Source organism: Pezoporus wallicus, unplaced genomic scaffold (genome assembly GCF_028554395.1).
Source record: "Pezoporus wallicus isolate ANWC-B61680 ecotype Strahan unplaced genomic scaffold, APGP_CSIRO_Pwel_v1 contig_8705, whole genome shotgun sequence".
Classification (NCBI taxonomy): domain Eukaryota; kingdom Metazoa; phylum Chordata; class Aves; order Psittaciformes; family Psittacidae; genus Pezoporus; species Pezoporus wallicus.
In genome coordinates this window covers 2,242,831-2,256,897 of record NW_026638439.1, presented here as the reverse complement: position 1 = coordinate 2,256,897, position 14,067 = coordinate 2,242,831, and the positions used below count along the sequence as shown (strand labels likewise).

The 14,067-nt window shown below is 44.1% G+C and overlaps 1 protein-coding gene across 2 annotated transcripts; it reads left to right on the top strand.

Moving 5' to 3' along the window:
- The first annotated feature begins 517 nt into the window (after positions 1-517).
- Positions 518-13,039, top strand: EIF4H (eukaryotic translation initiation factor 4H). 2 transcript variants are annotated; one of them, XM_057410728.1, is made up of 7 exons: positions 518-675; positions 6,813-6,994; positions 7,978-8,042; positions 8,152-8,251; positions 8,911-8,976; positions 10,855-11,013; positions 11,136-13,039. In XM_057410728.1, the coding sequence occupies exons 1-7, from the start codon at positions 617-619 to the stop codon at positions 11,270-11,272; spliced, it is 768 nt and encodes a 255-aa protein (XP_057266711.1). In that variant the 5' UTR covers positions 518-616; the 3' UTR covers positions 11,273-13,039. The 2 variants fall into 2 exon arrangements, with proteins under 2 accessions (XP_057266711.1, XP_057266712.1); XM_057410729.1 differs by lacking the exon at positions 8,911-8,976.
- The last annotated feature ends 1,028 nt before the right edge of the window (positions 13,040-14,067 follow it).

Here is a 14,067-nt window from a genome sequence, read left to right as displayed (position 1 = left end):
CCGCCCGTCTCAAACAGGGCCGTGCGGGGTCAGCGGCACCGCTGTTTGTACGAACATCCAGACGTGCGCTTATTACAAACCTGAAATAATGGGCTAGGAAACAAACCACGCGAAGGGTTCGTGTTTAGGGGCACGAAGACGCTCTCGGCCTTTATTTACAATAAAATACAGGGCTACTCTCCAGCTGCCACGCGAAAATTGTGCACGTTTGCTGCGCTCCTTCCAGACTCCGGTCCCATACCGGCCCCAGGGGCGCAGATAACAAGTGCAGCGCCTGGAGCACAAGCCGCTCCGCCCTGCGTCGTACTCACAGCGACTGCAGGAGGATTTGGGACACATGGGAGGACAGCGACCAACAAAAGGCTGAGGCTGCTCCTGCCACATCTGGGGAGCAACCCAGAGTCCCCAGCACAACAGGCCGGTGCGGCGGTGACGGGCGGGGGAGGCGGGCGGGCTTCCCGACAGGCAGTAGTGCGGACAGCCCCGACGGGGCGGGGAGCCAAGAGGCAGGCACCGCGAGGGGCAGCCCTGGCCCGGGCCCCGCCATATATAAGCTGCGCGGGGTCCTGCGGGCGCGGTCCTGTCACGCTCGCACGGGGAGGAGGCTGAGGTGGCCATGGCGGATTTTGATCCTTACGACGATCGGGCCTACAGCAGCTTCGGCGGCGGCCGGGGGTGAGCGCGGAGTTGCGGCCGGGGCCGGGGCCTGGGCCTCTGGGGACCGCTGAGGGCTCACCCCGGAGCGGGGAGGGAAGGAGGGAGTGGTGCTCCGAGCCCCCCCTCCCTTCTCCCCCCCCCAACCCGGGCGAGGAGGGGCGCGGCCGTGCAGGGCCTGGCCTGCCCCGCTCCCCTTGGAGATGACGGGCGGGCGGAGAGAGGGATTGGGGGTCGCTGCCTCGCTGAACGTTTTGGGCCCGTCTCGCCCCGCCGGCTTCCTTTCTTGGGGTCGCGTTTGCCTACGGCCTTGGTGGGCCCGCTTTGTGAAGCGAGGAGAAGGCTTTGGTGTCCCGGGAGGGGGGGAGCGGCCGTCACCGGGCTACGTGCGGACAGTGCCGCAAGGTTTGGGGCCTGGCGGCGTGGAAGCGCCGGGAAGGGGCGGGAGGAAGGTGTCGCTATGTTCCCGCCGGCCCGGAGGCGAGTGCAGGGAGGGGATTTAGGGAGCGCTGGGCCGGAGCCAAGGTAGGCCGTGAGGAGCTGTTGCAGGGACAGAGCGGGAGATGGGAAGAGGGAGATTCCCGTGAAGAGCTGGAGTAGGGCGAGAGGCCCCTGTTGTGGCCGGCGAGCTGCGCCCGGCGAGATGCTCTGCAGCGGTGGAGACCCCAGAGCGGGCAGCGCTGTGTCTGCAGCGAGAGGAAATGGGAGGGCTTTGTGGTGCCTCCGGCCGGGAGGACTGTGAGCCGCGTTATGCAGGGCTCTGGGTGCCGACTCCAAATTCACGGTCCTTAAGAATGAATAGGGCTTGTCTCATCTCTGGGTTTGTTTTGTTTTGTTTTTTTTTGGGGGCTGGAGAGTGGGTATAGGGGAGGAGCTACAGAAGCAATAACCAGCAATTACGAAGTTTGCCTTAAATCAGGTTATGAAGATGCAATTAACAGTTGATTTTTTTGAAGGTTGGTGCCATATAAAGTGTGCACTAAAATAAAACAGTAGGTATAAAACGATGAAATAAACTGTCCTTGTGAGCAAATCTTAGCAAGTATGCTGTTTTATAATCTAATCGTCCAAGATATGTTTCCTGATCCACAGTGTTCTTGTTCTTTCCTGTTCTTGGAAGAATAAATCATTTCCATTTCAAACTGTTTAGGCAGTGCAGAGGTTTACTGCTGAGGTTGTAACAGAAGTAAGTTTTCTAAAACACTTTGATGCTTAAGCTATGTAAACTTGTTTTTATGCATAGGTACCCTTTGTGTCTAAAGAAAGGATGACCCAGAGCAAACAGATGATGTACCCACTTCTGTATTTTTTTAATTCTGTAACAAGTAGCCTCGACAGCAGCCTTGACACTCATGATAAATTCAGCTATTACTATGCATTCTATCCTAGTCAATGTAGGCACATTCTATGAAGTAATAAAATTAATGCTAAAATGTTACTTTCCTATTCAGATTTCTTTAATAGAGTACTTAAACTTGCTCTCAGGCAAGATGTGCACACCTTGTTTTGGTGAACTAAAGGCATCCTGCTGAGTAGTAGATACCTTTGCAGATCAGAAAATGTACTTATTCTGAATTAGCAGTAGTTTTAAGCCTCAGATATTACTAATATTAGTGTAGCTTGTATCTAATTATTATTACTAATAAGTTACAGCTAATTCATGATTTCAGACCTTAACAGGTCTCTGTGCATTGTATGAAGTCCCATAGTATGTGTAACATAATGACAGCATGACTGTTCGTGAAGGTTCTGATTAAAGAATCCCATGTTAACTTAGTGACTCCTACTCAGTTTCAGGCACTTTAGGACTGTAAGAATAGCATAAACTCAGTTGAGAGATAATAGTTTTTGTGGCAGTTGTGTTTTGCATAACCTTTGGTCTCTACAGTGAGTGAGCGTAGGTTTTAAGTGTGACAGAAAACAGTTCTGACATATGTAAGGTACCTGTCTCTTTCTCATACTCTTCAACATCATGGTAGAAGAGCAACAGAATATGACTGTGATGTGATAAGAGAGGTGGTTTTGCTACACTTGATGTCTGGTAATGCACTAAATAGGAGCTGAAACATAATACTGTCGTATGCAGAACTTATTCCAGATGAAGTACATGCTGCTGACCTTAAAAGGGTTACTATAAGCACTTTTTTTGGTAAGTGTTTTGGAGCCAAAATTTGACAGAAAAAAACTGTAATTCAGTGCTCTGAGGCTTAGTTGAAGCTCTGAAACATCTGTACAGCTTCTCCAAGTTGAAGGAAACAGAGTATTTATCGCTCCTGACTTGCTGTTGGGCTGTTTAGTTAGGTGTGCCTTTAAGTACTGGGCTTAGTAATAGTGGGCACCATACTCAAAGGTTAAGATTCACCTGCTGAAGTACTGTACAAGTAAGTGAAACCAGAGAGCTAGTCTCTATCCTTCTGGTGTTTTGAATTCTGTGTGTTACCCATTCAGTGTTAATAAATGTCCCATCATTTTTAGGCTTGGGTAAGCTTTTTGTTAAAGACATCTGGTGCTCAACAAAACTTGCATTCTGCTGAGCCTTATGCTGCCTCTGGTAAAGCAACGACCGTTGGAATCCTGATAGACTGTTGTCTCCGTGCTGTGCAGAAAGATAAACACTGAGCTATTGGTTTGATCCTTAGTGGAAGGCTTTAAACTCAAATACTAGCTTTCAAAATAGCCATTTGTTTAAAACTTTTGAGAGATGATGTTTTCTGGAGAGAATAACTGAACTGTCTTAAAAGAGTAGCTTCAGAATTGTAGCTTAGTTGTTCTTTCTACCCAGTATGGCCTTACAATGTTACTGAGTCGGTCCATCAATAAGTAAGTAGAATTCTAGGGATATTTGCTTTTGCATTTGTTGGAAGCAACCTTTTCTTTTCAGCTTTCTGTTTTGGTTTCCTGAAAAAAGAAAGCAAATAGTTGTCTTTCAGTTTTCCACATTAAGATGACATAATTGTTACCTGATTGTATCTGAACAAAAGTTACACTGAGTGGGAAATGCAGATATTCATTTAACACTTTGGTGTGACCCTAGTTCACTTAGTTCAGATACGGTTTTAATTATAGTTGACTTTTATCATATTTTGCTACAAATGAGAGAATCTTTTTCAGTCTCATTGTTTGGTTACTAAAGTCAGCCTTATTATTTCACTGTTTCAGTGTTGAAAAAAATGCAGGGAAGCATAGAAACAGCTTCTTTTTGTGTTGCTGTACCTGGATTCTGTTTGGAACCTAGTTATTGACAGTTCATTCTTGTTCTTCAAATGAAGACTAAAATACCAGATATTTAGTGATGTATTTTATAACTGAGGTCTTAATGATCATATTCAATAAGAATACTTCATTTTCTGACTTGGCATCAGGAGGGATTGCACAACAACGCATGGATTTCCACACAGGCACCCCAGAGTTCTGGTATGCTATGGTAGAAACAAGGTTTGTCTGTAGCACCAAAAATTCTTTTGGGGATTGCTAACTTGAGGGTGTGGTTTCAGCAGCAGCTCAAATTGATCTGAGTGGAGGTTGCTGTTAAAAGCTGGAGTTTTGAGCTCCTGCTTTTGTTCTCCTTCCGTGTTGGCACCAGTGCTCTTTGCAGCTGTCCAGATCACCTTGTTGATCTGGCTGAGAATTCAGCTTTAGAGTGAATTTGTAGGCAAATCAGCTTCTTGAACAAGATGACTGGCAGTTCAAGGACCATGGTGAGAATGTGTGGAAGGAGGGAATGTTCCTTTTAAATTTAGCTGCAGCAATTCTAATGTTCCTATAGAACATAAAAATGAATTTATTTTTGGCTGAAAAGTAGATGCATGCTATTTTAATAGCTGTTTGTGAGGCTATACAGAAATTCTACATATTACGGAGTTCTTTAGAAGAGCAACTCTACTTTCTTGGAGCTCCTCCGTAAACCTTGTTCTTGTCACTAAAGTTAATTCTACTGTACACACAGAACACTCAACTTACAGCAGCTTTAGTTCGCCAGTATGTTTTTGACTTTTTAATGAGACAAAGGCAGATGAGGAGCATTGTCAAAAATGCTAAAATACAAACCTGGGTGGACACTAATTAAAGATGTGTAGGTTGTGATTCAAATACATTTAGCAGCATGCTGATGGTGTTGGTGACAAATGGCTCCTGCCTTGGAGCTGCTACCATAAAAAGGCACATATGACAGGCTTACCTCGGAAGAGTTAAGGAATCTTCAAGATCTCTGCATTAGCTGATTTATTAGTAATAAAATGTTTATTCTGGAATGAAAAAAGATGCATTGCTTGCCCAGTGAATAGTCTGCCTGCATGGAGACCTCAGAGCAGCTTTCCAACATCTGAAAGGGGCCTGCAAGGGTACTGGAGAGGGCCTCTTCATCAGGGACTGTAGCAATAGGACAATGGGTAATGGGTTCAAAAGTAAACAGAGGAAGTTCAGGTTGTATATAAGGCAGAAGTTCTTTACTGTGAGGGTGCTGAGGTGCTGGCACAGGATTGTCCAGAGAAGCTGTGGCTGCCCCATCCCTGGCAGTGTTCAAGGCCAGGTTGGGAGGAGTCTTGGTGGCATGGTCTGGTGGGAGGTGTCCCTGCCCATGGCAGGGGATTTGGAACTAGATGATCTTAAGTCCCTTTCCAACCTAAACCATTCAATGATTCTGTGAAATAATAGTTGTCTTGACCTTCTGTATTTTAGGTAGGACTCTGCAGAAATCTAATTAGTCCATGTCACACTAGCAAATACTGGTTTGGTACAGTTTATGGTCTGCTGTGCTTTAAAAGGCACAGTGAGCCTCTGGGAAAGGGAACAGACATGAAGAAAACCCAGTAAAAGTAAGGCACTGAAGAGAGCAGGGGCCAGGGTAGTGGTGTCTCGGGTAGAAGTCAAAGATTGCTTAGGTGGGCAAATGGTCTTGGAACCAGTGACAGTGCATCCTGTACTCTGGAAGTCCAGGAGGTGTAACTTAAGATTGCCTTGTGCTCACAGTACAAATCCTTTTCTCTGTAAAGGAGATCAAAGAAAGCTTTGGAAAATGAGGCTCTACAGGAAATTAACACATTTTATATTAGTACAGTAAAAAATTTAGCTGCTACAGTCTAGTTCCTCAGCAACCAATGGCAATAGCCTTAACTGAGACTGAGGAAAAAGATGGGAAAAGACAATCTAGGTTTTCCAGACAACAGGTTGCCCGTAGAGGTGGTGGATGCCCATTGAAGGCCAGGCTGAATGTGGTTCTAGGAAACCTGATCCATTTGAAGATCTTCTTGCTCATTGCAGGGGGGGTGGACTAGATGACCTTTGAAGGTCCCTTCCAGCCCAAACTATTCTATGATTCTGTGAATCTGGTTACCTCAAGTCTGTAATTCAGGAAGAAGCAAACATCCAAAGAGCACTGGTAGTGTTTTCTCTGTCCTAGAACACCTTGCCAACCAAGCTTTTTAGTATTTGTCCAATTCAGTGTATTCCAGTCCACATACCTGACAGTTATGGCAGTAACTTCAGAATTAGGAGAAGATGTTTCTGTTAACTAAATGCTGATGAAATTATTTAGATAATTTTGGGGTGGATGTTGATAATACACTATTTGATCCATTGCATCCAGCTTAATTTCAGATAAGCTGACAAGTGTGTGCCATGCAAGCATTTCTTCACTGCTATAAATTATAATTAAAATCTAGTCTAGGATGTGGGTTTTTTTCTTTTTCTTTTTTTTTTTAAGAAGTAATGGGTTTGAGTAGGTGACAGTAGAGAGAAACTTACATTGCTTTTCTTAATGGATTATGGGATGATTCAAGGCCAGGTTGGACAGAGCCTTGGGCAACATGGTCTAGGGTGAAGTTCCCAACCCATGGGGGGGGGGGGAACAACGACGAAATGATCTTAAGGTCCTTTCCAACCCTAACTATCCTATGAGAAAGAAGCTCATTCATCATTTTGAGTTCACCTGGAGTGTATTTAAATACATTGTTCATTTGTTCTTCCACTGAAATACTGCATCAGATAATACTAGAAAGGAGTAGGCCAGTAGTGGAGGTAGCAGGTAGAGGCAAAAGGGATAAAAAAACTAACCAAAGCTGTAGAAGAATCACTTCTTAGAGCACCTGAGCAGTGCTCTGTGCTGTATTACTGGCTATGTTGGGAGCCAGGTTCCAGAGACACTGTGATTTTATTAACAGGTCTCGTGGTGGTGGCCTTGGTTCCCGCAAACAGAAAGAGCTGCCGACAGAGCCCCCTTTCACAGCATATGTGGGAAACCTACCCTTCAACACTGTTCAAGGAGACATAGATGCCATCTTCAGGGATCTCAGCATAAGGAGTGTACGACTAGTCAGAGACAAGGAAACAGACAAATTTAAAGGTGAGTGTTCAGAGCTGAATCGGTTGTGGATGGCTAGCTGGTAGGGGAAATGAGGGATTTCCAAAGTCAATTTAATGGAGAACTTCAGTTTACTCTAGAGCGTGGTTAGTTTGTTGATCTGTGTTTGTTCTTTATATTGACTTATGCAAGTTTCTCATTCATTAACAGTTAAATATCTGATTTGAATGAGATTCACAATTGCTTCCATCATCTTCAGATACAGACTAACCAAATGCCAGGTCAATATTTGCCCTGCCATAGAAGGGTTTTCTCAAACCTTGTTTGTCTTGCGTGAATTCTAGCAAAGCTGAAGTGTCTGACCCACTTAAGATCCATGACCTTAAGTGTTGAGTACTTACACAATCTTTCTTTAGCTCGGAAGAGTCCCATTGCTTCTGTCTTTTTTTAGTAGACATGGAGAAAAAGCAAGTAGATACAGCTCTTTAGAGGATGCGAATGTGATTTCTTTTGGAATTGGCCAGTGGAAAGGGAGTATATTTGTAAGTTACTTGGGGAGTGGGGGGGGGGGGGGGGGAACCTTAATGCAGAGAACAGGATATTAGAAAAGGGGTAAAATCACTAAATGATGTGATGACACAAAATCAGCCTGCTGGCCAAGCAGGTACTTCAGCTTCTTGTTTAAAAATACTGGTAACCGAATGTCAAGATTCAGCTAAATAACTGTCTAAAAGGCATAGATTAAATCATCTGTAATGAAAACCCTGTGGCAGAGGGAATTAATCAGGCTCTTGGCGTTTGTGCAGTGCCCATACAGAGTTCTCTTCTGGGATTTGTCCTTGTCATTAATAGGCACAGGTAAATGCTTTCATTGTTAGTGGTGATTAGTTTCAGAGTTGTGTACATCTTGCACTGACCATATCTTAGTTCGTGCTTGAGAGGCTGTTAGCAGATGTACAGGAAGAGTAGTTTCATGTGAAGGCTTTTTAAAGTGCTGGTATTAACTCGTGAGGTTCTTCTTACAGGATTTTGTTACGTAGAGTTCGATGAGGTGGAGTCACTTAAGGAAGCTCTTACGTATGATGGTGCAGTAAGTATACTTCCTATTAATTTGTGAAATAAAAAAATAAGTGCAACTCTCAAACTCCTTGGTAGCCCATATGATACATTCTGAAGACATTCTCCCTTTCATGTAACAGCTTTTGGGTGACCGATCACTCCGAGTGGACATAGCAGAAGGCAGAAAACAGGATAAAGGTGGCTTTGGCTTCAGAAAAGGCGGTGGACCTGATGACAGAGGTGACTTCTGGTTTTCTAAATAGCTTCTAAAGTGAAATGGTTGTAGTTATGTCTGGTGCTAACTAATGCTAAGACAAGACATGCTAGTAAACATGGAGATGATACACAAAAGAGGAATTTTTATATGTATATACATGTTTCTAACCTAGCTGCTGCCATGCCTGAGATGTCTGGACTGTAGGTGCGCTTTGTGTCCAAAAGCTGAGTATGTTGTCACTCCTAGCCCAGGAAGTGAGACCAATACCCCTGGTGATGTACAGTGTCTTGCAGAGGACAATCATAAGCCCAATAGTCTGGTCTGCTACTATTTTATTATGATGCAAGGAAAGTGAGTAAGCACAAGTAGATAAATACTTGCTTTGGACTATCCTTCTGTTCCAGTGTAAAACCAGGCTTTGCTGTAGTTGAAGGTTAGTTGAACTAGACTCACTAAAGGCTTGCATTGAATGTGGATTAGAGAAACTTTCCTGACCTCTTGTTCTTGATTAACTTAAACCAATCTTTTGTTCCTGTCTGATGGAACTTGGTAGTACCAAAATGAAAGGATTTTCCAGCAGCATGACTTTGGATATTGAAGGACTGAAACTTTCATTTGGTATCCCCTTGATCAGCCTTTCCCACAGCTTCAGACCTGAACACAATTGTGGCTTTTTTCCTAGGAATGGGAGGAGGTTCCCGAGAATCCAGAGGAGGTGGATGGGATTCCAGAGATGACTTCAATTCTGGTATCAGTATTAACACTTATAAAGATAGGCAGCCTAAAAGGCACATAAATGTTCTCATTTTTATGTCAGATACATTTGTCCCCATTACTGTTTTGATTGAATCTACTTTAGGCCACCTTTGGCCTACAGCTGCAGTGGGATTCTTTAGGGGGAATCATCCATTGCCTTACAACAGAGGAAAGTGTCTTGATTGTGAATTTTATGAAACAATTCTAAATGACAGAACATTTGTTCAGGTATAGCTTATGCTGTCTAGGTTTCAAGCATTTCTCAAACCAAGTACATATCTGAATAGTAGCAGAAACAGATCATGTGTTAAAGCTGATATTGTATTCTTTCAGAGCAGAGGCTTTCACTTCTTAAGGCAGTGTGACATCATTGTATGTGTATCTCTGAAGCAACTGACTTCCCCAAAGATGTGTTAGTGTTCCAAAGCCCTTCTCAATGCAAAATGTTCCTAAACTTTTAGACCTGTTGCAATAAGGCAGGTTGCAACACATGACTGAGCTTGCTGAGTGGATGGTAGTGATGGAGCCACTGGGTTTTCTTTTGACTTCCAGTCAGCTATTAGAATCCAGGGTGACATCAAAACAATTGCTTTTGTCCTCTGAAATCATGGGTTTGGTCCATTTTCTGATGGGGAGATGCTGGCAAGTGCAACTTTGCAATGTCTAGTCTCTGCGTGAGTGGAGTGGACGAAGTAGGAGCGGTAACAAAGTGTGCCCTTGCCACTAGCATGAAGCTGAAGCATGGTGCTGGAGAGAGGAAGCGTGCTGCAGTGCTGTGCTTAACCTGCCTTTGTAGCTGAGCATTCCAGTGTGAGAGCTTTATGCCTTCTTTGGCAGCTTCTTCAAAATGTGGATGCATTTCAGCTTGTTAGATGCTGGCTGAGTGATTGGAGATTCAGAAGTTTAGCACTCAAGTTTTAGTTGCTACAGAAGCTTTTCTTCTCAGGTTGTACAGCCTTGCTCTGGATCAAGTCTTTAAAAATGGTTCTTTGGCATGAAGTAAGAAAGAGACAGTTCTGCAGCTCTGCCGAATACCAGAGTGGAAAAGAAAATCTCAGATGAGAACAAAACAAAACAACGTTCTCTTCCAGATGGCTTCTGAAAAACAGAGTATATCCCTTGTAGGTGTGCTGAAGTATCCTCCTCCTACTGAATGCAGCTGATGAGGGCTTGGAGAGATGCTTTAGAGTAGTCATTGGTACAGACTGGATCTCTGGTCAGTGACAGGCAGCTCTTGATTTTTTTGATACATAAACTGAAGAAATACAGCCAGTTTCATATCTAAAGTCTGAATTGGTTTTGATTATTTTATTTTTTTTTTTCAGCTCTTTGGTAAATGCCTGGTCTGTTCGTAGTTCAGCTAAAGCCTTGGGGTGTTGCTCTGTTTTTCAAAGGCTCTGGTTTAGAAAGACTTTATATTTCACTACTTAGCTGTTTACCCATTTCCTCTGCTCCTGCAGGTTTCATGCCAAGGCTGTAGCCAGTGGGTGATTTGGCTGCAGAAGTACTCAGAGTACTGCCAGGGTTGTCTCTGAGTTCAGCTACGGGTGTTAACAATCTGAGTTTGCAGCTGAAGCTCATATTTTAAGCTCACTTGGTGACCCACTCTCCAACACTCCAGTAAGCCTCTAGGAGGATAATGCAGTTTCTAAACTTGGCATAGTATATACTTGGTTTCAAATGGAATCTGTGTGACTCTTCTAGAACATGTTGGAGATCTCTGAAGCAATCTGTCTACAGACAAAGGCTCTTAGTGCATCATCTTGGACTGACAGCAGTGACTTGCAAGGTTTTCCAGTCCTCCAGTTAAAAATCTAAATTAAAAGCATTGCAAAATACACTCTTTAAATTCACTGTCTTCCATCTTCAGGATTCAAAGATGATGACTTCCTGGGAGGCCGGTGTAGAGGGACCCGCCCTGGAGACCGGCGACCACCAGGTGCTTCAATGGGAAGTGGTGGCACTGGTCGCTTCAGAGATGGGCCTCCCCTTCGTGGATCTTCCATGGACTTCAGAGAGCCAACAGAAGGTAAACTCTTTCTCTTCTGAAATTCAGTATTCCTTCACAAAGCAGGCTGCTGCTTTCTTTGTCAGGTTAAAGCTACTGCCCTTGGCAGACCTGCATTCAAACCTCCTTATTCTTTCTTTCAGAGGAAAGAGCACAGCGACCCCGACTTCAGCTCAAACCTCGAACAGTTGCTACTCCCCTCAATCAAGTAGCCAACCCAAACTCTGCTATCTTCGGTGGAGCCAAGCCCCGAGAGGAAGTAGTAAAAGAGCACAACTGAATTGGGGGTTGAGAGGGAATGGGGAGGCGGGAGAAAAAGCAAGACAGTACAGAGTAACTAGCTCTGCTGGAATGTCAACCCTGCAGTTTACCATTCCTGCCATCTGGTATTTGTCCTCTTTGAAACCGAAAACACAGAGCTTGTGAATGCATGTCAGCTGTTAACAAGTGGTTTTTAGTACGTTCTTGGCTTTGCTGTATCTAGTGCCTGCTTTGTGCTGAGTTTCCCTCTTCTGTTTCCTTCCGAGCAGCACAGTTGCCAGTAGATAAGGCAGTGTAGCTGCTTCCACGAGTGTGGAGGTCTCTGGACAAAGGTGCTGCTTCACTTCTTCCTTTCTGGGTTTGTTTTACTTTAGAAGCACAGGTTAGACTTAGTTATTTCCCTGTATTGTTTCCTTTTACTTCCTCAGTGCTCCTCTTCCGACCTGCATGTCTTGTTCTGTATTGCTGTGGCTCTGAAGAGGAAAACTGGAGAGTCCAGATGAGTCAAACAGAGAAATTTACAGTTCTAACCAAGTAGTAAAATACCATTTTTGTCAACTGGTGACAGTTAACTGTATACAGCAGAGCCCCTTATAAAACTAAGGGAGAAGAGCTGCCCTTTCACACAGGTTACCAGGAAGTATCAATTTAGTCAATGCGTTGGCTGAAAAAAAGCCTGGTGAATAGGTGGTGGAGTTAGTATGGCTGCCAGCAGACTCTTGCTGGTGGCTGGCTGTTGGCTTCAAAATGGTACGATACTACACCTCTGCTCAAGGTTAGCACTGCAAGAATGTGCCTGTTGGAGCACGACTGCTCACCGGCTCTTTCTGCTTACTTTCTTTTCTCTTTTTGGGGGGGTTTTACATGTTTGGTAAATTTTTAAATGAAGTTTCTACAAATAAAGTGGACTTTTTTATTTTGTTTAAGGAGTGTATACTTTGCCACGCAGTATGTAACCCCCCCCATCACCCCCTGTATTTCTTTGCCCAGTGGTGTACAGTTTTAAGACCTCTGCTTTCAGAATACCTTGAAAATGGGCAGATTAGAAATCATTCTGCCATAGATTCTCTTCACGTAGAAGTTTGGATAAAAAGCATCTCTAAGTGCTGCATCTCTCTTCACTTGAAATGTTTCTTGTGGGTATTGTGTGGGAGGAGGGAGGTGAGGCTGGAGCAAAAGGAGAGGGATCATTAATGTTCCAAAACAAAACCTGGCTCTCTACACATGGAAGTGTGCATACGGCCAATGCATGAGGGAAAAACTTGGGCCCCTAGTGCTAGTGCTGACAGCTTTTGGATGAAGCAGCCAGCACTCTGGAGTGCTGTCAAGAGGAGTTTGGAATCCTGGCTGCTTCGCTACCAGCATCACTGCTAGTAGTGAATTTCTTCCCTAAAGCTACCTTTAATGTCAGAGTCCCAGCAATTTACAGAACTGCTCTTTCCTTCCTTCTGCCTGTCACTTAATCTGCTTCTGAGATAAGAACCATTTGTCTAACACTAATACTTAATTTAAGACAGACATGCATTTGTGTGGTTGTATTCCAAACCGATAATTGATCTATTTACATCTTCAATGTGGAAAGGATTTTAAGAACAAATTCCCATATAAAAACTCACCTCTAGTCAAGACACTTGACTTTTAAATGTAAAAACAAAGGAAAAGGAAAAAAAAAAGGAAAATAATTCCAAACACTTAACACATTCTGCTTCATAACAAAATAAATTTATGGATATGGTATTTTGTGAATGATCTTTTAAATAAAAGAAAAACATTAAGTAATATTTAACATTGGTCTTTATTTGAGTCTGCCATAGCATGTTTCCCCCTCTCAGTTTTCAAACGTTGTGTTAATGTGGAAATTTCCTTAAATTTTTTCTGGGGAAGCAGTCCCAGAGCCATTCTTGCACGAAATATGGGGGAAATCTAATCTAAATGAGTGCTGGAACCTGCAGGACACAGTGAAGTAACAGTTGTGTGTGAGTGGAAACGAGCCCAAGTTCTGTTTCCTGTGCCCTCAGCTGTATTTGAAGTGTTGCAGTTGCAGGCTGTGTAGTTCCTCATGTTCCTCATTTCCCAGAAGCTGAGCTCTGCTGCCCTCTGACCAGGATCATCCCCTGCTTGGTAGAGGGCAGAAGCTGTGTCCACCTAATGTGAACAGGGATCAGTTTCATGTGGAGTCTTTGTGGTAAGAGGAAGGCAAACAGATCAGTTTGCTGTTGCCTTGCCCAGTTTCTCCCAACTTTTCCAGCTGACCTGTTTCCCACTAGCTGTAACTGTTGAGGAGGCTGTTGTGCTGTGCCTGTGAAGTGGAGGCATGCTACAGGGTGTGCTGAGAGGGGGAGCCATGGTTTTATTGAGGAAATGAGCTCTGACTTCCCTGCTGCTTTTACTGCTTTTCATAGCATGAAAGGATGGGAAGTGTTCCTGCCTTCTGGCTACTTGGTCACTCTTTAGAACTGCTGTTAGGACAGCTTGAGCTGAGAATCCAACTCCTGCTCTGGAGCTACTCGCTGCAGCAGCACAGCATGTGTACTAGTGCCTGGCTGTCCTACAGGAGCAGTACCCTGAGTGTTGGAGTAAGAGCAGGGCTAGCTGTTGGAGGTGCTGTCCTTAGCTGCCACATAAAGCTTGCTCAGAGCTGGTGTTTCAGGCCTTTGGGTGGTAGAAGCAATGGTTTCCTCACTGCATGGAGGAAAGTAACACTGACTTGTGAGAAGGGTAGAGAGATGGAAAATGGCTCATCTTAGTTCTGTATGTAGGTTTCTGTACCTGCTGGTATCTGGTTGGTCAAGGGTTTCCTACTAGTGAGTGTAG

Bases quoted from the DNA above. Each gene is read 5' to 3' on its own strand.
- EIF4H (XM_057410728.1), top strand. From the start codon at position 617: ATGGCGGATTTTGATCCTTACGACGATCGGGCCTACAGCAGCTTCGGC. The intron at 676-6,812 runs GTGAGCGCGGAG...TTTTATTAACAG, and splicing joins AGCTTCGGCGGCGGCCGGGG to GTCTCGTGGTGGTGGCCTTG. The intron at 8,043-8,151 runs GTAAGTATACTT...TTCATGTAACAG, and splicing joins CTCTTACGTATGATGGTGCA to CTTTTGGGTGACCGATCACT.